A 24,500-nucleotide genomic window follows, 5' to 3' on the forward strand; every position below is an offset into this window, starting at 1 on the left:
TTAAGTGTGGCGAAGAACATTTGTATTGTATTTGGAGTACCCTGGCTTCCTTGGGAGGTAGAGGGGGAAGACTACAGAACTTCAAATTCATTCTGCAAATATTTCTACAAAAAATTCTTCACCTCTGCACAGACGATTTGCCTCATGAGCTCTCCAGCCTAATATGCCTCTGTTGTTTTTACTTAACCTTAATGTTTTGAGAAGGTTATTGGGCTTGCTGTCTGCCATCCCTGTCGGTACGGCATTTAAATCATCAGCATGGCTGTCCAGTTCCTATTTACAGCTCTGGGAAAACACATTGTTTGTGCTTAAAGCCAAGCAGGCCAAGTCGGCTACGTAGACTACAGGGTTACAGCTAAGTACGTTCAGGTTAATTCCTGCAATTCACCGAGCTGCTGAATTAGGAAGGTGTAATGTGAAGCAGTGGCCACGATGGAGCTGAGTAACACAAAACCAGCTAATAGCCGATTCACGGGTCCTGGTAAGACGAAGCAAAATAGCAAGTCCTCCAGGAATGGTTTACAAGGTCATAGAGCCATAACTATTTAAGGTAACTTCATGCTTTAACTTCTTCTTTAGGAAATTACTCTCTCAATTTCTATGTAGTCCAAGGTGACAAATCTCTCCCAGTTGTCAGCAAGTGATTTCTCCTGAAGTTATGGAGCTGAGCTGAGCAATGACTTGGATACCACCACCCCGAATGCCTTGGCTTTTGCTGGCATTGCTGGGAGGCCTGTGCAGTTAGTTCAAATTATCCCACTCCAGCCCAGGCTCCTGTTCCGTCACCGACACGGGATTCATCTCACTGGTGTCCAGGGATCCTTTTTCTTCCCAGAAGGAACCAGGAGCAGTGTGATGACACAGTGCGTGGGGTGGCAGCAGGATCAGCAGCATGTGGATGCACGTCTCCACCTCCAGTTCCACGTGAATGTGGTGCAGCCCCTCCAGGAGACAGGGCTGGTTGCATTCAGTGTGGTTGTTAGCCTGCCTCCGCTGGGTGAGGAGCGGTGTAATTCCCTGGAACGTATCCCAAAGCCGAGGTAAACCCAACTCTTGTTTTCTGGCTAGTTGTGTTCTTACACTTTTTGACTTTAAAAGTTCCCAGCATATGTTTGTGCTGATACACGTCATGGAGCATCATGCTAATTTTTGTTTGAAACTGTCAAACTCCATCTCATCATGACACGCTCAAAATTAGGGAAGGGAAAAACATCTCCAACCGTTTAACTACTTGTAGCGAGCTCTCTGCCCCCCGGGAGCTGATGATCACATTTCATTGTCAGTCATCCAGCAGGCCACAGCGCGGGCGTCTCTCCTGATGTAGCTGAAAACATTCTTCAGAAAAATCCAACCTGCAGGACTGAAGTTGTCCCATGCAGCAGCAGATGTCGGGATAGCCCTGTTGTGATCGTTTGTCTGCCTTACAGAGAGGGTGAGTTGTGCATGGGCGATAGGAAATGGCTTCAGCAGATGCAACACGAATGTGTTGCACCTGGTGCTTCCTTTCTAGCCCTTCTCACCACTCTGCTGGCCAACGCTTCCTTGTGGCCATGTGGCAAAGTCCCTGCGAGGTTATAGTCTTGCAAGGACCGTGCGGGATGATGTAGCCTCATGTTTAAGTAGTAAATGATTTGTCTCCCAGATCTGTCCAGAAGGAGTGAAAAGCTGAAGCTGTATTGCCAGATGGCTAAAAAGGAATGAAGAATAATCTACATTTGTTTGGAAAACTGAAGTCAAATTCTCTGGCAATAAAATATCCTTTGGAAACTACCACTGTAGGAAAAATTGTGTGTTCCAGTGACTCAAGTGTGGTGATGCTGTTTGTCACCCTTGTCTTTAAAAGGTCACTTTTTGTTCTGAGTTTATATCCTCCTACATGCTTTTGTTCAGAAAGAAGCCTCATATTTGGAAAGTCATTGTTTGGGGGTTGTGTTTTGTTTTTTTAATTTAGACATGTAGTATCACTACCAGAAGTAACATGGTTTGGCAGGAGCTGCTTCATTATTTGGTATGTCAAGATGTAGAATCCTAAGCTGTAAAACTCCTTCCTGGCAGGGATTTGCAACCAGCTTTGGTTTTTCACGCCTCAGTATGTTTTCTTTACTCATTATAGTAGGTACCCAGTACAGAGCTAGTGCTGGGCACAGCTTTGTAATGGGCTTTTTTTTTTTCATTGCTCCTCGATTGCATCCTTGGGAGCAAACGTAACCTTCTGCACCACAATCTGCTGCTGCTGTTGAAAGAAGGCCAGAAATAGGCTTGAAACATAGTTAGATAGCAATGTGTTGAAGTTATACATTTGTTTGGCCAGCAGCACTAGGATATTGCCTTGTGTCAGCCAGTTGCTTCCACAGACAAGAGAACGCAGAGGTTTTACAGCCCTGGAGTGGCTGGGGAGGGTGGGAAGTATGCAGAATCTGATGAATTTCGATAAAGAGCAAAATGGATCTGTTAGTGCCTGAGCGCTCCGAGATTTTTATTTCTCTTGTCATATTTTGGAAAGTCCCGTGGCTGCAAATGGTTGTGTTTACATCTGGTTCTCATATTCCTGTTCACTTTCTTCGTTTCCCTGACGCTGCCTGTTAATGTTTGTGAGTTTCTGCCGCATTCCTCCTCTGGAATTCGACATCCTTGTGCTTCCTCCCTCCTTTGTTAGAAAGCTGAATCAGGGAAGAGGTAACTTACCAATAAACACTTGCAACCGTTGAGCAACTTTTACTGGGAAATGTTATGTTCTAACACTACTTCATTCTTAATGGTAGTCAGTGGATGAAAACTTCATTTTTGGCATGAGCAGGGCTCCAAACTGGACTTCAGAGTGGACAATGGAAAGAAAACATCTCTCCAGATGTTATCGTGCTGCTTTTTTGGAACAAAAGCATAATATTGACATTGGGAAAGAAGCCTGACTCTGAGAAGACAGAAGCAGCTTTTGGATGAACATGAAGCAAATGATCTGCAGATCTCAGTCCTCCCCCCGGCGCGCAGTCATAGCGAGGGTTGTGGCACACGAGGACGGAGCCTTGGGGTTGCACCAGGCCTCTGGGTTCGTGGCTGCTCACACTTACAGCCTCAAATGGCACGAAATCTGGTTATTGTTCCTGATTCTCAATTCCATTGTCATCCATTTCTCCAACATCTTAGCATCACCCCTTCCAGAGCTGTGGTTAACGTAATGAAATCCTTCTCCCTCTTCTGCAAACTTTTCATTAAATTCAGCTCGCAGCTTCTGAAGTCAGGGAAGTCCCTGGAGCTGTTGGTGTACATCCCTCTTCTTGTCCTCTTCCAAACGCTGGATTTGGGTGTTCACCTTGTTCATTCTTCCAAAATCTCAATTCTCCTCCACAGAACTGCTCGAATGCTTTCTCTTGCATGCATAATTTGGCACTTATAGGTGCTAAAATGAAGTTTCTCTGCTGAGAATGGTGTGGGGTTTTTTTTAACTCTTTTAATCACTGCTTTTTTTTTTTCATATTTGTAAGAAAACAAAAAGTCTGAAGTTTTATATTTAAACCTAGATTTTCAGCCCGCACTAAAATTATCTGCTTCTGCTCCTTCATGGTAACCCAGGTAAGCCTATTAGGTACAGCTTCCAGCCTTTTTGTGATAAATTTAGTGAGGGGAATAAAAAGTGGGGGAAAGTATGATGCTGTGCGTGCAATTATAGAATGTCAGCTGATGTGTACGTTCGGGAGGGGAGGAAGATCCTTCCCTCCTGCCTCCTATCCCCGAGACATAATGCCAGAGCTGCTCCTGGGAATCCTAGGCAGTGCGCTGCAGATGAAAGCCTGCTCCCTTGTACAGTTTGTATTCCATTTATGGCAAACTGCTGCAGTGCCTTTACATCACGTTTACAACAGAGCTCGTTGCCTGACCAATAATTTCTTTGCTACAGTCCTTCAGCCTTCTGTTGCCGAACATAACCATCGCTGCCTTTTTCAGTTCTAAGTAAGCCCTGCGAAGCTATAATTGAACCTGTTAAAGCTTGCATATAATTTCGCCGTGATTTATTTATGGCGTTTTAAAGCGGTTTTTATAGAGCATGTATTTTCAATCAAGTTTTCGTTATCCAAAATAATAGTGGGCTGGGGATTACGGTGCATACAGCTGCTACAGCTTTGACCCTGAGCTGTCCCGCATCACAGCAGCGCTCGTCAGCCCTCTGGGTTCTTACAGTGGCTGCAAACTGGGTTGCAGTTCGCAGATAATGGAGAGTTGGCTGTACGAGGAGCAACATTTAGTATCACAACCTCTAAGGCAGGCTTCTCAGCACATCTCCTCGGATAGATAACAGTGCTGCTAATTTCAAACCAGCTCATTATGCGCTGAAACGAGCAGCTCTGCGACGGAACCAGCACAATTTCTTTTGCACAAAGGCGATGGGCGCGATGAATAAAGATGTGAGAGCAGCAGGAACGAGGCTCAGCCTTTGCTGTGCAGGTTAATTCCATTCCAAAAATTCTGGTCGAGCTCTTCAGACTATTTAACCACGAGATCCCCTGCAGAGGAAGAAGTGACTGGTGTCCCCGTACCCGGTACCGTACCACCAGTACTGTAACCTCTCATCCAGCTCTGGCACCCTGGATGCTAAAACAGGATCCCTGACTTGTCAGATCAAAGCTCAGGTTGATCACGGGCTTTTCCTTTGCAGGTAACGGTGCTCACATCCAAGCATTTGGACAGAGTGGAAGGATAGTGCAAGGCATGCAAGACATTCGTCCAGGGGAAAAAAAGTAATTGTAACACTTAGTGTGTGGAAAGACATTATTTAGGACTTAAATAATCAGAAATGTAGGACATCCTGGGATGGATGGAATCCCAGGATTTGTTAAACTGTGCCCACAGTGTAAGTGCTGTTAGATTTGTTGTTTTGAAGGGGAGGCGCTCTACACGACGGATTTCAGTTTTGCATGCCAATCCAGTAACATAAAAGCAATTGGAAATCAAATTTTGAGTCTGTTCTCTGTGGCTCGCATCAATAGTTCAATAGCTAATGGATATTTCGTGTTTAAGCTGATTTTCTCTGCTTTTTTTACAGACTACTTTAGACCCAGAACAACGACTTTATGGGCATGTAGCACCAGGATAGTTTATTTCACTCAGTCCCTCCAGAGAGGTGTCATAATAAATGTGGCTTTAGAATGGATTTAAGTAATGCATAAAATAAGAAATGTAGATTTCAGTATTTCCCTGGACTTGGACATGACTAAACATACAAACAGCATGCTCTGCTCCTGCAGGAGCAGAATCCAGAAGCGAGGGTTGGGAAGATTTGTAACTGAATAGCAAAGAACCGAAATCCCCAGGAGGTGCCAGCAGTGTCGGGCTCAGTGCAGCCTGAGTTTAGCAGGGAATTCCTCTGCTCAGAGAAAAGTGAGCGAGATCATCCTCAAGGGCTGCGTTTGTCACTCCCAGCTGTGCCAATTTACCGATCCCTAGCGCTGAGGCCAGCCACCAAGGCAGGCTCACCCACGTTGCTGAACCATCGTCCCCTCCAAATCGCTCCAAAACCCTGCCAGGAGAGCAGCGTGGTGCAGCGCGGCCCCAGGGATGTCCTCGGCTCACCCCCTCCGTCAGCTGAGCCCTGGGTAGCCGGGGAAGGAGCTGTGCTCTTCCATACGTGCCTGCTCGGGGGAGATAGGGAGGTTTGGCTGCAAATGAAAGAAAAGGCAACTGAATGAGAAGTCATTCGGTGGCGTACAGGAGAGCGTGGTGAAGCTGATGTGGAAAATGACAGCTAGGACTTGGAGGAGATAGGCTTGGGATAATTTGTTCCAAAAATACCGACCGCTCTCCCTCATCCTTCAAGTTTTATTAGAACTCTTGTCTCCCGAGAGGGCTTCTGTTTTCCTTCTCCCCTGCGCTCCCGGAGAACATGCCGTGGGCTCACATCACCTGGGAGCATCGTTCTGCAGCGCTGGCTGTAAATCCGAGCTTTCTTTCCCATTTCTGTCTGCTGCAGGTTGGAAGGTTACCGTGCTGCTGCTTAAATTGGCATTATCAGGGTAATATTCTGTAGGTGAAGGTTTTCAACACAGATAAAAAGGGAATTTGATTTTTTCCCCTCAAATATGTGGCTCAGAGCTTCATCCTCTCTCTGGTACGTTGTCTCCTCACATACGGGTTTCCCTCTTTGTTTACAAAAAAAAATGTTCTGCTCGGATACAAACACAAGTGTCTGGACCAAAGGAAGGGTGAGGATGGCTACCTCGAAGGACGAATGTCTGAAAAGCGCTCATAATCACCATTGCTCAGAGCAGAGCAGAGATTTGTGCTGCTTTACCCCAAGTTGAGACAAAACCTGAGAGCGACGTTGCCCACAAACACGGTTCAACCTGAAGGTAGGGCGGGCGCAAAGTCTCGTGCTGGGGTTTGTGTGAATATTGCTCATTATTATTCCTGGGAGCTGCAGAAAGACTCTGGTGCAGAATAAGCAGCGCCGCATCTCCAGCCCAGCGCAGGCTGGTGTTGCATACTGAGGAATATCCTGACAGGAGCCCTCAGATCTCAGCCGTGACCTTGAATCTCCGAGCCGTGGGGATGTGAGGACACGCGAGCTGCGAAGGAAGATCAGGTTGCAGACTTGCACAGGGGAAAACTTGAAAGGGAGAAACCCCGAAATTGGGCACCTTTGTTGAAACAGCGCTGAAACCCGCCGTGTTTTGCCGTATTGCATCTCATTTGCTGCTTTCCTCCTGCCTCGCCAGGATGCTATTTCTCATGCTCGCCCTTCTCTTTAAAACGAGCTCTTGTCCACCAAGATGCGTTTTGTCAATCTGTGAGGCATCTGCACTGGATGACTAATTAACTTTTAATTAGGAGGGAAGAGAAAGCTCGCTTTTTGTTTTGGCGTGAGGCTCAAGCTGTGAATTCTTGATGTCAGCGTTGATTTTGGAGCTTTCCTGCCCCTCGGCACGAACGTGGCTCCCGAGGGCTGCGGCACAGGGTCACGTAGGGCTGGAGGGGAAGCAAAAAGGGGCGAGCTGGACTTGTTCAGCTCCACCTCGGTGACTAAGCCGGGCTCTGGCAGCCTTGTGATCGTGATTGAGACACGGCTGTGCCGCTCGCCACACGGGTTAGCCCAGTTTCAATTCCTCGTACTGTTTTGAAACCCCAGAAACCGAGAGCGGCGCGAAAGGACAGGCCGTGTGTGCGAGGGCTATAAATGTGCACTCAGTGCCCAAGGTTACCTCCTTGCTGCTGCTCCGAGAGCTGCAGGCTGGGGGTGATGAGCGCAACAGATGGAGGCTGGAAAGATCAAGGTCCTGCCCCAGCCTCCTTGAGCAGCAGGGAGCCTGTCCCTGCCTTCTCCTGTGTCTGGACTTCATTTCCATACCTTCCAAAGGGAATGCAGAACTATTTCCAAGGAGAATTCGACCCCTCCAAACTTTTTTCCTTCCTGCAGCCAGTGAATAACGAATCCCCTCCTTTCTCATGCTGAGGTATCAAGCAGAAACCTGACCTGGAAGTGGCTTTCCCCGAGACCAGCGGTCCCACAGCCGCATTTCCTTCTCTGCGGTCACGCAGCGATGCTGCAAGGCTTCTCCCGGGCAGTGCTGGCTGCAGGAGGCATTCACACAGCTGGGCCAAGCACCGTGCCCCGACTGTGGGTGTCAGTGAAATCACACGATCACCCTGCAAAAACAGGGCAGTGCTTCCAACCAACAGATCCGTGACTGTAGTAATATTTGCTAAGGAGTTCTATGTAGCTATTCTTTTGTACTTACTATGAAATATTTTGTGATTAAAGCGACCTGTGGAGCCGGAGCAGAATGTGGCCTGCAGGTGGGTGAACTCCGGGCACGCTGTTTGGGCAGGGGCTGGTTTGGGTGGCTGGAAGCATGTCCAGGTCACACCAAACCCTGCCGCGTGGCACCGCTTCGTCAGCGCTGCCCGAGCAGGGCTGGTTCGGGTGCTGAGCTCACCCCTCCAGGTACTGGGGCTGACACCTTGCCAGCGAAGAAACCCAGAGGCTTTTGCAACCTTACACTTGCTGCGCTCCACTCTTGTATTTAGCGTCTGGGAGCTATTAAATCAGCTCACCGCTGTGTGGCTGGGGGCACGTTTCCCGTGCGTTTTTCCATCGAACTCTCTGCGTGCTTCGCTGGGACCCGAGAGCCTCCCGCTCGCCTTTCCTGCAGGCAGCCTTGCCTCTGGAGACGCTGCTAACGTCTGGTGGCTGCCCAGGGAGGCAGCGTTACAGCAGAGCTCGCTGGAGGTTTGCTGAGAGAGAGGTGCCTGCCCTCCCCACCCCTCCTCTCCTCCAAGCTCCTCTCCCCTCCTCCTCGATCCCAGAAGCTGGGCCGAGCGCGTCCATTACGCAGGCGAAGTGTCGCCTTCTCGCAGCTCCAAACAGGCTGCTGAGCAAACAACAAAAATCCTGTTGTGCTGCATGAATGTGTACTCCCTTTAATGGTATGAACTGCTCCGTGTCCTTTGAAATATCTCCCTTTGTCACAGCCACAACATGCGTGCTGAGGCTGGCGGCTGGAATTTCAGCTTTGCAAAGTGCAGCCGCTTCGCCTCCGACCCCCAGCTCTCAGCCTGCCAGGCCTTGGGAGCTTAGGAGTTTTTTTTACTTTTTGTCCTGTTTCTCTTCTTCTTTTTTTTTTTCCTTTTTTCCCTACAAGTGGCAGCCCAAATCCCAAGCTGAAAGTGAATCGCTGCTGCTGGCCGCCCTCCAGCATTCCTGGCTGCGCGAGTAAGGATCTGGAATGTCAGAGGCAGCGGGGAGGGAAGGGAGAAGCGTGCGCGTGGGTAAAGGCGCCCGGGAGGAGGAGGACGGAACAAAACACAACTTCATCTGGACTGCCCCTTTCCAAACCAGTGTTTGTTCCTGATTTATGCTTTCGCGTTTCACTTAAAGCATGCAGCTCCGCGCGGTTACGGCAGAGAGCTCGCAGCAGCGCTCGGGAGTAAAACAGGTTTTTGTTGTGTTTTTTTCTTTTTTTCTTTTTTTTCGCAAAAGCTTCGTGTCTCTAGATAAACTCAGCCTTTTCTCTGGCTCTTCCTCTTGAGGCGGGAGATTTTTCCTCCTCCCGTTTTGGGGGGGGGAAAGCCTCCTGGTCGCGCGGCACGGACGCGAGGAAATGCCCTTTTGTGGAGATCGCGGGACGGGGCCCGGACGGTGAGGGTGGCACGGCGCCGGATCGCACCGCGTCCCTGACACTGCCTCTTCTGCCTGGACAAGAGACGTTGCGGAGCCTCAGCTCTCTCTGCAGCAGATTAATGCCTAAAATTATACACCCTAAACAGCGGGGTTTAATTACCAGAGCTGTGAATAGTTTAATTAGTTTGTTCTGACCTTGGAAGAAGGACCTGCCCAGCGCTGTAGAGCGACAGGAAGGCAAGACTTTTATTCCTCCTCAAAGCTACCCAGCCTGCGAGGCCATGTCGTCCCTGTACACCAGGAGTAAGGAATATACTCGAAGCAGGAAGGCTCAGTCAGATTCGCCCCCATCCTCTCCTTCCCCGATTGCAAAGACACTCAGAGTAAGCAGCCTTTTCCTTTCTGTATTGCAGGGAGACCCGCTCGGTGAGCGGAGGCGGTGGTGGTGGTTTGTTGTCTTGCCCTTGCAGACCTGTGTCTGGGGTTTGTTTGGGAAAGAGGATCGTTTAAATGAAACTTGGGAAGGTGCCTCTGGTAGCAACAGGTTTTAAGAAAGCTGCAAATTCCTGGAGCCCTCGTGCTGCGATGATTTGCGCTGCTGGCTGCGGGGGGCTGTGTGATGGCAGCTGCCCCCCTGCCCTGCTCACCGTGGGCAGAGACATCCCTCTCCAGCAGCCTGGTGCTACAAGAAAACATCTCAGATGAAAACGAGGCAAAACCTGAGCAGCTTGTTAAGCTGCGCTCTTCCCATCAGTGCTTCTGATATTGCTGGCACAACGGGGTTTGATCTCCAGTGGGGTTTTAAGCCTCGGGGCTGCTGTGAACCGTGGCATCGTTTAAGAATTTCCACAACACAAAAAGAAAACCACCTGTTACGGACGGGCTGGCAGGCTGAGAGAGCTGTCTCGTCCTCCCTGAACTGGGGTGGTGCCCTGATCTAAGGAGGTGTTTGAGAGTGGGAACACCTTGTGACAGCGTTGGTGTTAGCTCTCGGGAAGCTCCCAGCCCCGCTGGTTGTAGGGCAGCCTCTTTGCAGTCAAGCAGTGTTATCATGCCAGCGTCAAAGCCTGGAGGAATTAGTTTGAAAAAGGCAGACTAATTTTAGATGCAAGCATTAAATGAAGCCGAGCGCTGCTGTTTGCTCACATCAGATTCGCGGGGTCTGCTCCTTCGTAGCGACAGGTCTGGGTCTGGGAAAGGCACAGCCCTAAATCTGCAGGGGGTCAGCCCGCTGCCGTGGCCGTAGTGGAAGCTGCAGCCTCGGCACCTTCCCTGCTGCCAGGAGAAGAGCTCGGTGCTTCGGTCCTGCCTGCAGCCGGGGCAGCTCTCTGGGGAGCTGGAGGTGCTCCCTGCCCGTTCCCTCTGCCCGGCGGGGTTCCTGCACCAGCTCACCCAGCATCCCCAGTGAACTGACCCAGCATCGCTAAGCAGCTTCACAGGAGGTGGGAAACAGGTTCTCAGTCACGGCATACAACTGAGAAACATTTTAATTTCTCTCAGAAACCAAGTGTTGTTTTTTTATTTTTTTAAATCAGCCCTGTTCTGCGTACACACTGACTCATTTTTCCCTCCTGATCCAGCACATAAACGTGACAAACATCTCACACGAGCTCTGACTGCCGTATTCGCTTGCATGGCGCGTGCCTAGTGGTGTTGATGCAAGTAGTGACGGGCTCTGGGGGGCTACGGTGTCGAGCTGTGGGAGTTCCCAGGTGCAGGGTGGGAAAGGGAGAACCTGGCGAAGAGTTTTCCTTGGTCCCTTGTGATTCTGGTGAGCAAGGAAGCCTTGCTTATTCTTGCAGTGTTAATGGTGCTGGACATAGCACCGGAGCATCGCTGTGGGAGAAGCCGTGCCGCAGGCTCGTTGGCTCACGGGTGGCTGTAGGAACCTGTCCCGGTGTGTCAGGGCTGGGGAAATGCCGATGCCTTGGAAGGGTTTAGCTCAAACCAAAGCAAAGGGTTAACTCGGGCAGTCTGATCCCCAAGATGATGTAATTCTGCCATGAACAAGAACAAGAATTAAGTGCGTTTTCTTACGGATTTGCCCCATGATTGTGCGTGTCCCCCTTTCACCCCCGTGCCCACAAGGCTGGCAGCCCTCACTAAAACAGGCGGGAGTGTGAGATCTCGGAGCTTTTTAGATTCCATCCAGCTGAGACCGATACCCGCAGACCTGTGGTGCTCAACATCCAAGCAGGGGTGCCGGAACAGAGGAGGCAGCGGCTGCGCCCGTGGGACAGACATGGAAACCTTGCGGAGAACCAGGCAGCCCAGAGGACGTCTTATTAAGGCAAAGAGCTGCGTGCAGATGGCATTTGCAGAGCGCTTTCCTATGGCATGCCCCGCTGCTCTTTGCAGCATTCCTACTTAGGTGTTAGGATCAAGTTGTGTGGGCTTCTCCCACCTTTCACTGATGGGATCTCCACGACAGCACAGCCGAGGAGGGTGAGCGCTTTGCAGGGAGCCGCTGCACGTCACACAAGGGCGATATTCTCAAACACGGCAGGGCACCAGCAAAAGGCACACCGAGGAAATTCTGCAGCGTGCCCTGGGGCAAGGTCAGCACCATCGTGTTGCCCTCAAACCTCGTCAAGCTGCGGTACCTCATTTCTGTGTCGAGATGGCACAGCCTGCAATTACAGGGACGTGTAATTACATCCTGTCAGATCACCCTGGGTGTGTTTTACCAGGTGAAAGGGAGGAACGCTTTTTGTTTATTTATCTTTTAAAGACCTTGTTTATGCTGGGCCAGTTCTTTTTGTAGGAAGTGTCCTGTACTTGTGTTTCAGTTCGCCTCTCCGTGCCTTGGTACTCCACAACCCTTGTGTTTCCCCGGGTGCTACAGGTTAGGAAGATGAAAGCTGGAGGAGATGCACGCTCAGTGCACGCTCCCGGCTCACGGCACAGATTTTAAGGGCAACTTCTCAGCCGTTCCCTGCCTCCCTTCCTTTGGAGGAGTGCTCCCTGTCCTGTCATCCCAAGCTGCCAGCCCCCTGCATGTGCTGGGCTGCACCTTGGCTGTCATCACTTGATGCTTGCCACTCGCCTCTCGAGAGGCTGGAGAGTCAGTGTTGGTCCTGGCCATGCCTGAAGGTCCAGTAGAAGGCTTTTCCCGTCTGCTGCTGGGTTGCTCCCTCATTAAGCCACCTTCCCTGCTTGTTCCTTGAGCTTTGCAGCAGCATTTTTGGCAGCAGACTCTCAGCAATGAAGTGTTAAGGGTGCTCCATTGTCCGTACCCATTGATTTTGTCCTGCCTTTCCTTGGAGGGGCTGCAGGAGCCGCGCTCAGTGGGATCTGGGATGCAGGAGCACCTCGAACGGGCCGTATGTTTTCACCAAGTCACTTGAGAGTAATACTCAAAGCAACTTTCCAAACCGCCATGTGTTAGCTGGCCTCCAGATCCGGCCCGCGGTCATTCTGCTGCCATGGCAATCGCTGCTCGGATGCTTCCCACCCGGGTGTGATTTTGATGTGGACACATGTCCAGAATCCAAAGCAAATCTTCAAGGAAGAAAAGCGAACGCACAAAAGCATTAGCCATTTGAGCTGCAGATGCTTGGTGTGCAAATAAAACCAGCATGTTTTGGGTATTAACACATAAATAATGGCATAAAATCTTAGAGGTCTGGTAACGCGGCCAAACCAGACGGCTTTTAATCACGGAGCGATGTCCAGGAGCATTGAGGCGCTGGTAGAAATGCCTGCTCAGATTACAGCCTTCGCAGAGCTCTGAATAAGTGTGTCTGACGGTCAGTTTGCGCTCTGTTGAGTGGTTTTGCAACAAGTTTGGTCTTGTTTCAGATGTTAATGGTAACAGGTTTATTCTCACGTTACTTAGACCTGTGTGAATCACTGCGCTGCTGCTGCAGCCGCGTTCGAACATAAAGGGTGTGCTGGAAACATTGCTCCAGGAACCCATATCTTCTTGGCTTGCCATCTGGTGGCTTGGACTCGTGCTGGTTGTGATAAAAACGATGCTACAGAAATTGAAATCAGGTCAAGGAAGTTGTCTCAGGACTTTTTCTTTCTAATGTTGGGGTTGCTGACTGGCCGCACGGTGTCTGAAGAAGCTGCTGCATCCTCTCCGTTAGCCAGCAAAAAAGTGGGATGCTGGAGCTCAAACTTCAATGCAATTAACTTCAGGCCGTGTTCCTCCTCACCCTGACTTGTTCCTTGGTCTGATCAGTGGTTATTCCTCAAGCATCGTATTCCTTAGATGGGTATCTTTAAGAAATCATTCCGGGTTCTGTTTGTTCTGTATTTTGTTGTTTTCCTCTCTAAATGGCCATATCTGGCAGTGTATCAGGAACGTCTGGCCATCCCCCGGGCACCCCCGGTTCGCTGTTCTCTGCTGTGACTCAGTGGCCAGACAGCTCTCTGCTGTCCCTGGCCGCATCCCTGGGTATAAATAAAATGGGCCAGGGCACATGCTGTGACCCGCGGAGCAAGAGGCTCACCCAGCTGGTGGCCCTGTGGCTAAACTTTCCTCTCCAACCCCCCTCGCTTCCCAGGGACAGAGCAGGCAGCCTGTTAACTACCGAGTGGTCTGAACGCTCACGGACCTCTGCTTGTTCCTGTGCCCCAGCCCTGCCGCGTTTTCTAGGGTGGGTGAAACCCTGCTGTTATCAAAATAACATTATCTGCTCGTTTTCTCCTGTGCAGTGCTGTGCTGCTCCTGCAGAGGATCCTCACGGAGCGCTAGGGCTGGGCCTGCAGGACGCGGTTTCACACGCAGTGTTGAGATCCCCCTGGGACCTGGCTTGTGTCGTGGTCTGGCTGTTTTAGGCGTGCTGGTGACTGGTCTTAGAGAAAAAAGCACGGGGACCACGTTTCAAACTTCCCACTGCTGCCCAGGCAGCGCCAGGTGCCTGGAGAGGGCGGCTGGGCTCCGAGGGGAGCCGCTCGCAGCCCTGCGCCATCGCTTGGCACCTCCGAGGGATGGAGCAGGGAATGAGCCTGCGATACCCAAGGGGTGAGGAGGAGGAGGAGATGTGTGACGTGGCTCAGCCCATGGTCCAGCCACCCGGCCGGGCACGCTGGCAGAGCCGGGACAGGGAGGTACCACGGGGTGGGACCGGGTGGCCAAGGGAAGCGATGGGAGAGCGGGTGGAAACCGTGGGCAGGAAACCACTTCAAACCGAACTGGAAACCAGCGGTTACTGCAGTTGCAGGAACCTATTATAGCTGTGTTTGCCATGAAGGGACTACAAACCCAGAGAAAACAGGGCTAGGAGAGACAGAGCTCGGCCCCATCACGTCCCCAGGGCACCAGCAGCGTACCTGTACCCTTCCAGGCAGCTTTGTGCCGTGTGCTCGCAGATTTCCACCGCACTGGAGTCGCAACTGGTGGTCAGATAAAAACACTGGGGAGCTGTTTGCATTTTGGTTTGCTTTTTGTAGGGTTTCTGTTGGTTGATTGGTTGCTTGGTTGTTGTTTTTTTTCCAAGGAGTTTTTTGGGTTTTGTTTTTTTTTCCAAGGAGTTGTTTGTGTGTGTTTTCGTTTTGTTTTTTTAATGACCCCAAATTGCTGAGGTTACTCCTGCAGTTCAATAGAAACAAAATCTTTGGAGCAGACGTCCCCAAACAGATTTGGGTTCAGATCCCTGCCTGGCAGCTGGTCTGGAGCTATTTTAGCCTGAAACAAATGAGGAGGGAGAGAGAGACAGCACAAAGAGCCTTAACTCCGACAGCCCAGGGTGCTCAGCGTGGCACAGACAGCTCGGCATACCCGCAGCAGCCCTGATGGCTTTTCCATGCGAGCACTCCCCACGGCTGGAGCGGTGTCACGGGAATGCTATGTGGCTGCAGGACGGAGGTGTTCAGCAGGCTTCGTCGGCGCACGCTTCGTGCCAAGACGTCGGCAGGTTGGTTTGAGGCAGCTGGATCCTGGCTGCTCCCCTAATTGGTATTTAAACACCCGATGATAACACCTGGGAGCGTCCCAGGGGAGCGTTTGCAGGGGCAAGGCAGAAGCTGTTGCCTGCAGCCCTGTGGCAGTCTCACACCGAAGAAATTTGGGAGCAGCGATCTTCTTTCTCCTCGTGGGTCACTTGGCCGTTCAGCTTTTGTTGCCTCACGTCTGGAGAGCTTTGTCTAAGCTCGCGTCGCTTTGTGAAATGAAATTTTTCACCAATAAAATTTGATCCCTTAAAAAAAGAAGGAAAAATAAGAGCAGCGAGCCCAGGTTTCTGAATTGTGGCCTTCCCGAAATTAAAATACAATCCAGCCTGACGTTTTACATGGAGAGCTTTATCCCCCAGAGACCCTGGTAATAAACTGCAGCTGCTGCAGAGCCAGCGGGCCACGTGAGGGAGGCGCGGGGAACTGAGGCACGGGGCTGGCAGGCGCACAAATGTTGGAAGGCTGCAAAACGTTTCGATGTGTTTGGGGTTGTGGGAGATGCGGTCGTCAGTCCGCCGCGGCCGTGTGTATTTGTTTCTGATTAAACGCGCGTTGTCCGTGCTGTGAACGATGCGATCCGTCTCAGCCAGCTGCCAAAGCCACTATTTCATCTTGGAGGATCTTCTAATATCATGCTTCGGTAATGGCAGCTTTTATTAGGCAAAGCCTATTGATTTATAGTTTGTGAAAACATACTTTGCGTCGGGCTTTGGGGAGCTGGAGGTTAGCTGGAGGTGGTTTGGCTACGCTGGATTATTAATCATATCGATGGGATTTTGTAATCCTTGCGTTTGCACAAACGCGAGCGTTAGCGGGAAGGGAGCAGGATCCATCAGCTCAGCTGCAGCTAGCAGGAAGCTGGAGCAAAGCACAGCTCTCAGGTCAGCAGAGCAGCTTTCCAAGGGAGGCAATGACCTCAGAAAAAAAAAAAAGAAGTAACAAAAGCAGCGTTCAAAACAGATCTTGTGTTCTGCACCCAGTGGAAAACTTTCCGAGCTCATTGCCCTGCCAGTACCCAGCTGGATGGGCGCATCGAGGGGAGCCCCGCTGCGAGCTGCACCCGGCCGAGATGGGGCTGGGGTCTGCACGTGGAGCCAGCAGCCGCCCTCATCGCCTGTCCCCCTTCCAGCTCAGCTTTTGCACAGCTCCAGGGAGATTTGGGAGCTGCAGCAGCAGCACGGGGCACTGGAGATGTTGTCCCTGCAGCTGCCGTGCCAAGTGCCCGCACCAGCACAGCCACAGCACCCAGCTTCCTGCAGCATCCCTGGTGGCTTTGCGTCCAAGAGGGAACGAAGCGGCCCCACAAGCAGCTGGCTTTGTTTCGTATTTATTTTCTAAAACAAACAGGGGGACAGTTGCCAACGCAAGAACAAAATTGGAGAGGTTCATAAAACTTCCTCTCCTGATTAAGAAGGGGGCGGAGAGCAGGGCTGGAGCTGCGCTCTAGGATCTCGTTAAATGGTGGTTCGTTGGCAGGGGTGTTGGTGGGGATCTCGGAAGCAAAACACCCCAAACTAAACTCCTTGAGAACTATCTTAAAATAGAGCAGATTTTCCTAAGGTTGGCCAATTGGAGATAAAGAAGCATAAAATGTTCCCAAAGCATCTATTTTCCTTTTTTTTTTTTGGAAACAATGTAAATAGTAGGCTTTCTCTCCCTTTGCTGGGTCTGATCCTAGCCACAGAGGAATGCGATTGGAAGCAATTAGGCCAATTTCTGACTTGGCAAGAGAAGTGGCTGATCCCCCTCTTGGCGCTGCCTTTCAGGGCTTCATTTTATCTAAACCTTCCACGAGGAACTTGGTTCTAATTATACTTTCCTGAACTTCCAACAGCTGTAAAAGCTTCTGAGCTTCGAAGGGAAGGCTCCTGCCTTCCACAGTCTGAGCGCGTTTCTAAAATCCAGTCCCGAGGGTGCTCCTGGCACTTTGCAGCATCGCAAGGGGTCTGGAGGAGTAAAGCCATGGCCGGTGCCTGCAGAACAGGGGGCAGGAGAAAGGTGTGCAGGGGAAATCAGCCTGGTATGATGCTGTTTGTCCTTGTTCTCAGGTCCTATCTCACATATCCCATGTTTTGCCAGCCCAGCTTGGCCAAGTCAGCTCTGACCCTGTCTGGGAGGCTTGCAGAAATAACCAACCCCCCTTTGCTGCCCTCTGCCACCACCTAGGCTGCGAGGTGAACGGCCGCAAGGAAAGAAGAGGAGACCTGGCAGGTGAAGGGCAAGTTTGGGGGAGACACAGGACACCCAGCCTCCTTCCATGAGAGGTCCAGGAGCGAGGGGTTACCAGAAACGAGAGGCATGCCCACGAGCTTTCTGTGCTTTTAAATTACCCCTTAAATTACACTTCCATGTTTAGGGCTCGGTGCTCTCAGCAGGGCGCCGGGGCCTGGGCTCGGTGCTGGCTGCCAGGAGGGGAAGGCGTGCTGCTTTCCGAACCAGGGCAACCGCTTCTGGCTCCTCGCTGCTCCCCGGGGTCCTCCTCCCCCCCACCCCCTGAAACGCTGTGACCCTGTTTAGGTTGTGAGAAGGAGGATTTCACAACCCCATGCTTCCGTGGCTGCCGTTTCTAGTCAAACTCCTGGTCCCGAGGGAAATAAAGCAGTCCGGGCAACGCTGAGAGCACAGTTCCAGATTTGCCAGGAAAAAAAAGAAAGCAAACAAAGAGCGCTGCGTTCCTAGGGGTGGTGCAGCCATCTCTCAGCATCCCGTCCTTAACCTGAGCAGGTTGTAGGGTGTTCAGTCAAGACTAATCAGGAAGAAAAAGCCCTGTCTTGCAGCGTGTCAGTGCACGTTTGTCCTTTGGTGGTCTTGGCTCCAATTTCCCTGTGTTTACCCCAACTTCTATTTCAAGAAATGTTGCAGGGAGAGCTTTGCCCTTCACCTTCTGACTCTGACCTCAGAGTTTGAAGCTCTGGGACAGGATCTCCGAGCAGACACGTCCTTCTTCATTGCTTAAATACACCACACGGTGAGAGAGCTGATGCTGCAGAAGTAGAAGTGGCATATTTAGTGGTTTTAAAGAAGAGGCAGTCAGTGGAGGAGCAGTGATCACTGAGATGACCATGCAGGTGCAGCTGGAAGCACAGCAAAGGTTTCCAAGGGCTCTGTGGCCAGCAGCAGGGCAGAATGGGGCTGGAAGGAAGCTGCTTTCTGTTGGAAATGTCGCCGATGTGATGTCCCAGTGGCCTCTGAGGACATTTGTCTGTGTGTGAGCAAATAACAGGGCTGTCTCAGCTAGGCACATACTCCAGTGTTTGCATGCAGAGCTCACGGTTCCCCTGCCAGGTACCTCTCCAGCAGCACAAGCGCGTCCCAAGTGCACAAGATCTCGGTCATCATTTTGTTTGACTCATTTCCTCAGGCTTCAAAGCCTGTCTTTGTGCTCAGAACTGCTGCTTTTCATGTCACCCTTTTTACTTGGAGCCTTTTCTGTAGCTGAAAAGTGGAACTTTTTTTTATTTCTCATTCAGGCTTTTTTTTTTTCCCTCTTCTATCATAATTTAAAAAAAAATGAACAGGATAAGCTCCTACTTTCAATACCAGCACTGGCCTCCATGCAAAACTCAAGAAAATATTGAGCGAGAAACTGATTTAAAATAAAATAAATATCCCTTCCTTCCCTGAAGGTAACAGCAAGCAGAGGAATAATCTGCTGATGAAAACTGCTTTGCACCTTCCATTAGAGCAGGGCTATTTCCAGCAGAGGCTATAATGTCTTGTTCCCAGACCCAGGCTTCATCCAGTTCCTCTCAGCTTAATCATCCTTGTCACAAAAATACCACTTAACTGAAACAACATGGTGAGAGGCACCCGAAAATTGAAGGGTGAGGGAAGGACGCGGACTTTTCCCAAGCACTGTGACTGCAAACATTTCCCATAACTTGGCACCGTGCGATGCCTGCGTCCCTTTGGGATGCCATGGTGCAGGGCGGCACCTTCAGCAGCTGCGAGGGCAAAGCAGAGCAGACTCTGCGGAAAGATAAAAAATCCAGCTTTGGGCTCAAAAACCCCAGAGGTGCCCAGTGCTGGGGTGGAGAGTGTAGGAGGGAAGCCACGATGTGCTCATCCTGGCATTGGCAGGAGTGGGGCCTGCGGGTCCCCTGGTCCTAACTGGTGTCTCCCTCCCCATGGAGAGACAGGGACAGTTGCAACCTGAAATAATTCTTCCCAGTGTCCATCACAGGGAGGTTTTCCAATCCAATAAACTAGGCCCTGCTTTGTTATTTTTTTCCTTTGGTATTTAAAATGATTCCTGTCTTACCCCACCCCTCCTTAGCAGAAGCACACCCCTGCTGTCTCTGCCTCTGGAGATTATTTGTTTCTTATTTGAAAAAAAAAGACAAAAATGACGTTTTCCTCCTGCTGGAAGTGCACAGACTTGCTTGGGAACCTGCTTAGGTTTGGCTTTTCTTGCTCGGTTTTCACATCGCCTTGCCCCGCCACGTGTGGACTTCCCCCAGCTCTGTTCAAATCCATTAGCAGGTGTGTTTGTTGAAATAAATGCAAGCTTGATATTAAGTGGATTACTTGTCGAGCCGTTTGTCATTGTAAGGGGAGTTGTCACTGAAAGGGATTAGCAGAAAGTGCACAAATAACTTCCAGCAAGAGGCTTGTTAATCACTTCCCAATTCCCCCTCCCACTGAACCATGGAGCCCGGGTCACCGGGCCGAAATTTCAGGGGAGCTGCCAGGCCTCAGGCTGGGGCAACCAAGGTCTTAACGAGGCAAGTGTGAGGAGCTCTGCTGCCAAAAGACCTCAGAGACCTCGGCCAACACATTGGTGGCTGAAAACGGGGAATCTTGATACAAAGAAAACTTTGTGCTGTCCTGCATGGAGAGGGGTTAGAGCCAGTGAAGGAGCCCAGGGCTGGGCCCACTGTCATGGCTCTGGGCCTGTGCCAGCACCCAGACTGGCTGCTACAGCTCTAGGGAGGGTGTGCTAATTAACAGCGGGGTTTGCTCGTCCCTTTTGAGCTTCGGGTTTAGCAGCTTCAGCTTGAAATGTGCTTGAATGAGGCGTTGAACGTGTTGGGCTGCTTCGGTCACGGCCTTGGTGTGGCTCCAACAGTGGCATCCCAGGGAGGGCGGCCCTCCAGGCGGCCCCAATGGCAGGCCCCATCGGGAGGCTCCTTCCTGGAATCTGGGATCAGGGTTTTATTAGGGTAGGATGACTTAAAAACAAAACGACTTGGAGCACACAGAGTGTCACCACATTCCTGCATCCTGACAAGTTGGGGGGACTGGGGTCTGGGGCACCCCTGGGACAGGCCGAGGGAGCTGGGGCTGCTCAGCCTGGAGGAGAGGCTGAGGGGAGCCCCGTCCATGGGGATAAATGGCTGAGGGGAGGTGTCGGCAGGATGGAGCCGGGCTCTGTGGTTGTGCCCAGCGACAGGACGAGAGGCAGCGGGCACAGACGGAAGCCCAGGAGGTTCCGGCTCGATATGAGGGGCACCTCTGTGCTGTGAGGTGACAGCCCTGGCCCCTCTCCTCCCTTGCAATGTCCTTCTTCTTGTGTTCGCTTCTTAAAAAGGCTGTAGGGAAATAGCTGGTAGCACTGGCAGGTGGTTTGTGCTCGCTTGCAGAAACAGCATTGCTAATAACACTGGTAGCGGCACGTCGGGCTCAATTTCCAGTTGAAGAGACTGAAAAAGTGTCAGACTGCCCCTCGGGTTTGAGTAAACATCTGCCAGACGGAGAAACTTGCAGGAAGGAAGCGCTAGATCAGGGTGGTGCATCCTGCGGGACACCTGTGCTATTGCTGGTTGGCTTTGGCATTTGGAGGAGAAAGCTGGCCAGTCCAGAAAACCCCATTAAAAACTGCGGTTTACCACAACCAGGCCCTGTAGCGTGTTACAGTGCCAAGCAAAACTCTTCTGTAACCTCCCCTGTGCATTAGTTGGCCCAGGTCAGATTTGGTGTACGAGCAACGACGGAGCTGAGAGCTGCACCGCGGCCACTGGGGTGTCGATGGGGAAAGCAGAACCCGAGGCACACTACAAGCAGTGTGACGAATATTTTGGCTGCTGAGAGCTCCTCTCCCTTCCTCGGGCAGCTCTGCTGTGTTCCCCTGGCTGTCGTGAAGCTCTCCTTGGTAGGGGAGGTGTCTGCCCATGGAGAGGAAAAACGGTTTGTGGTTTTCAGACATCCAACGTGAATGCGCCAAGAGCTCAGTGCTTCTGGTCCATAAATCACTCACCCGCATCGTGCATAGGACAGCGGTCAAAATCGAGAAGAATTATTTGATTCAAAAAGGAAACAATAGATTAGTTTTGGTCCAAGGAATGGATTTCAATTCCGTAAACTAGGATTTGAAGTTCAAGGTTCAGTAGTTTTTAGGTTAAGGAAAGAAATTAAATCTGAAGTACTTCAGAGCAGCAGAAGCAATTGAAATTCAGGCAGGAATTGGTGAATCGCAGTTTGGGCGTGGGAGGTAGCGCTGTGTAGCTTGTTGTGAGCTTGCTGCTTGTGTCAGAGGTAGGAAACTGCTGCTACGTGGTAGCTCTGCGATTCTTGAATTGAACTGTCAATTCTTCTGGTTATTAATTCAATTTTTCTTTCTTTTTCTCCCCTTCTCCTTTCAGCATGAAAGACTTTCCAGGTAAGAGTTTTGTTTCTTGGATTTTTTTTTCTATTTAATATTTATCAGTGGTACTTTTTTCTATGGCTTCAGGGCTTCCCAGCACTTCAAACCAATAGCATAAGCTGAAGCTGCTTCTGGCCATTCGGAACTTACCGTAGCAGAGCTGTTGGGCCAGCTTGCTCCCAGCCTTCACTCCCCAAATTACCAGATACAAAGAGAGACAAACCCTCTGTGCCCCGTTAGCAACGGAGCCCATTCCCACCATGCAGATGGGAGATGCACGGGAAGTTACTGCCCTGTTGGGGCTGGGGCTGATACCCACTGGACTTTTCCCACTTGTTTCGGTGCTGCTGCTCCCTGCCCTCGGGCACTGCGCTGCGGCAGGAGCGTGCTCAGCAGTCCCAGCGCCTGTGCACAGCCCCGAGCCCCAGCCTGGCAGGCTCAGACAGGCAGTCCCGACACGGTCCCTGCTCCATGGTGCTAGATCCTCTTTGCATTTTAGGTTGGAAGCAGCTACAAACCCTACTCCTGCCAGTGACTCCTCCTCCTACAGCGATCGTGCCTCCAGCCGCTCCAGTGCCTACACCCGGAGGGAGAACCGGTTAGCTGCCCTCAGCAGCAGAGCAGAAGAGGAGAGTAACAGGGACTATAAAAAGGTAGGATTTTCAGGTGGATTATTGTCAGTGCATGCACCTTAGAAGCTGCCTGTTGCTGCAGAAACCTGCACTGAGAGTCTTTGGCATGAAAGAGAAAAACAATTTCTTTTCGTTTTCTGTTTCCATTGCCTTTGGAAATGACTGTAGCCTTTTTCAAATGCCACAGCTCTTCAGAGGGTCAAAAAAGGACAAGGGGTGAAAGGACACCATGCAAAGTCAGATATCTGGGAAGGAGGAGTAAGGAATGAGGCTGGAAAAATGTTGGGAGGGATGTGTGAAGGAGCAAGAAAAGATGTTGCTGAGCACTGCCAGCATGACCCAAGTATACATACCCAACAGAATTATTTTTTGCTGCTCTAACACTCCAGATTATTTTTTTTTCTGAAACTTTCAACATAATCCTTGAAAGCTAATAGTATGGAGCGATGCAAACCCCGCAGCTGCCTCTGCCCAGTGCTGGGACTCGTGGAGTGGCGTGGCAGAGCTGGGTCTGTGCACTGGCCTAAGAGCAGCCTGGTTGATTGAAATATTTGGTTCATATTTCAGTTATATGAAAGTGCCCTGTCTGAAAATCAAAAGCTGAAGTCAAAACTGCAAGAAGCCCAGCTTGAGTTGGCTGACATCAAATCGAAGTTGGAAAAAGCAGCCCAGGTAAGGCAGAAACCAACTCCTGGACTAGAGGAACTGAGCACTGGTCCATGACAAGCCACCACGTGTTTCAGTGCAGGGAGGGATTTGTTTAGCTCATGGGAAGGAGGGTGCTACAGAGGGGACTTGTATATTTTGCAGAAATAAGAGTGGTGTGAGTGATTCTCTAAGGACTGCTTCTTTGGGCAAGTGCTTCTGTAGGCTATCTAGGCCTTTGTACAGCATCCTATGAAATCCTCTCAGTGTTAATAGCTTTCTATTTTTAATTTACATAGCAGAAACAGGAGAAAACTTCTGACCGGTCTAGCATGCTGGAGATGGAGAAAAGGGTATGTGTCTGCTTTCTTCTGAGTCGCGATCCTTGCCTTGAATTCCTCTGCAAGGCATAGCAATTTCTTGAAGGAAAGTGTTAATTAAAAGATAAGTTATATTTTTGCCTTGCAGAGCAGTTCACAGTGATAATTGTGTTCTGACCTTTTCAACGCCTGCGACTTCCCTGCTCTCTTTGCAGATCAGCCACGTTCTGGTCTCATTCCTTTGTTACAGGAAGCTACAGACCAACAAATAGTGGTGCATGGTCCTACGGGGCTGTTGGTCCATTATGCTTTAAAATATTATTATTCCTTGTAAATAAAGTTTCAGGGCAGAGAGGGGAGCAAAGCACAACAGCAGCTGGGTGTCTGTCTGACGATTATACTGGAAATCTGACCGTCTGAATGCTCCTTCCTCCTAACTGAGCAGTCAGCTTTATTGCAGCAAGCTAAGCTGACCTTGCAGCGTGTGGCTGTCTCTACCCTAAATGACCTTCAGCCAGGTCAGAAGGGGCTCGGGGAGGTCTGTAGTCCACACACCAGGCACAGGCAGTGCTGAATTTGAACTGCCTTCCTTGAGGCTTTGTCCTGTCATTTCATGGAGATTTTTAAGTGTTGAGGCTCCACAGCTGTGGCCCCTTGTTCTGGTGCTTAAATATCCTCAGAGTTAACTTTTTGTCTTGCATCTAGTCAGAACCTCCCCTGCTTCAGCTGATGGCCATTATCTCACATTCTCCCACCACATGCCTTAATGGTTAATTAAAGTTAGAGCCAGCCATCACTGCCATCTGAACCGGCAGCTGGGGGAAGTCATGACATGGGTGGAGCTTTGTTTTTGTTAAAAACAAACAAATGTGTCAGTGAGAGCATTGCCCTGAGCAGGACATCCCCAACCAGGGGGAGCTCACCCCTACATCCTATCTCCTACCCGTATAGGGCACTTCCAAGATGGGGCGATGTTCTGCATTATTTTTGTTGCATTAGGATCACAGCAGGCACAAATGCAGGTTTCTGACAGAGAGAAAAGAGCGTTGCTCAGAGAGGATGGCATTAAGTGCTTCAGGACAGCTTCTGCATTTTGTGTACCCGTGTACTGGTTGGTTCCCAAAATCTGCTGCAGCAGTCAGTCAGTTTTGCAGCTCTGAATTCCTAAATTTATCTGGGAGAAGCAGGATTTCCAGACACCTTTCCCTGGTCGCTGTTTGGTATTTGATAGGCTCTGCGGGTTTTGTCATCATCTCCTTTGCAGCAGGGGACGTGCGGTACAGTTACCTGCACGGCTTCACCTGCACAGC

The 24,500-nt window shown here is 50.7% G+C and overlaps 1 protein-coding gene across 16 annotated transcripts in view; it reads left to right on the forward strand.

Annotated features, from left to right (window-relative positions):
- PPP1R12B (protein phosphatase 1 regulatory subunit 12B) overlaps positions 1-24,500 on the forward strand; it is a 111,864-nt gene that overhangs the window by 75,237 nt on the left and 12,127 nt on the right. For 11 of the 16 annotated variants that reach the window (XM_068660148.1, XM_068660153.1, XM_068660155.1 and 8 more), the window contains 4 exons: positions 21,592-21,608; positions 22,093-22,246; positions 22,793-22,897; positions 23,170-23,223. In XM_068660148.1, the coding sequence (XP_068516249.1) occupies positions 21,592-21,608; positions 22,093-22,246; positions 22,793-22,897; positions 23,170-23,223 (330 nt within the window). Of the gene's footprint in view, positions 1-8,930; positions 9,493-21,591; positions 21,609-22,092; positions 22,247-22,792; positions 22,898-23,169; positions 23,224-24,500 lie in introns of those variants that run through there. The other 5 variants (XM_068660149.1, XM_068660154.1, XM_068660158.1 and 2 more) reach the window with 2 other exon arrangements.

This window comes from Anas acuta, chromosome 24 (genome assembly GCF_963932015.1).
Source record: "Anas acuta chromosome 24, bAnaAcu1.1, whole genome shotgun sequence".
In the NCBI taxonomy this organism is placed as follows: domain Eukaryota; kingdom Metazoa; phylum Chordata; class Aves; order Anseriformes; family Anatidae; genus Anas; species Anas acuta.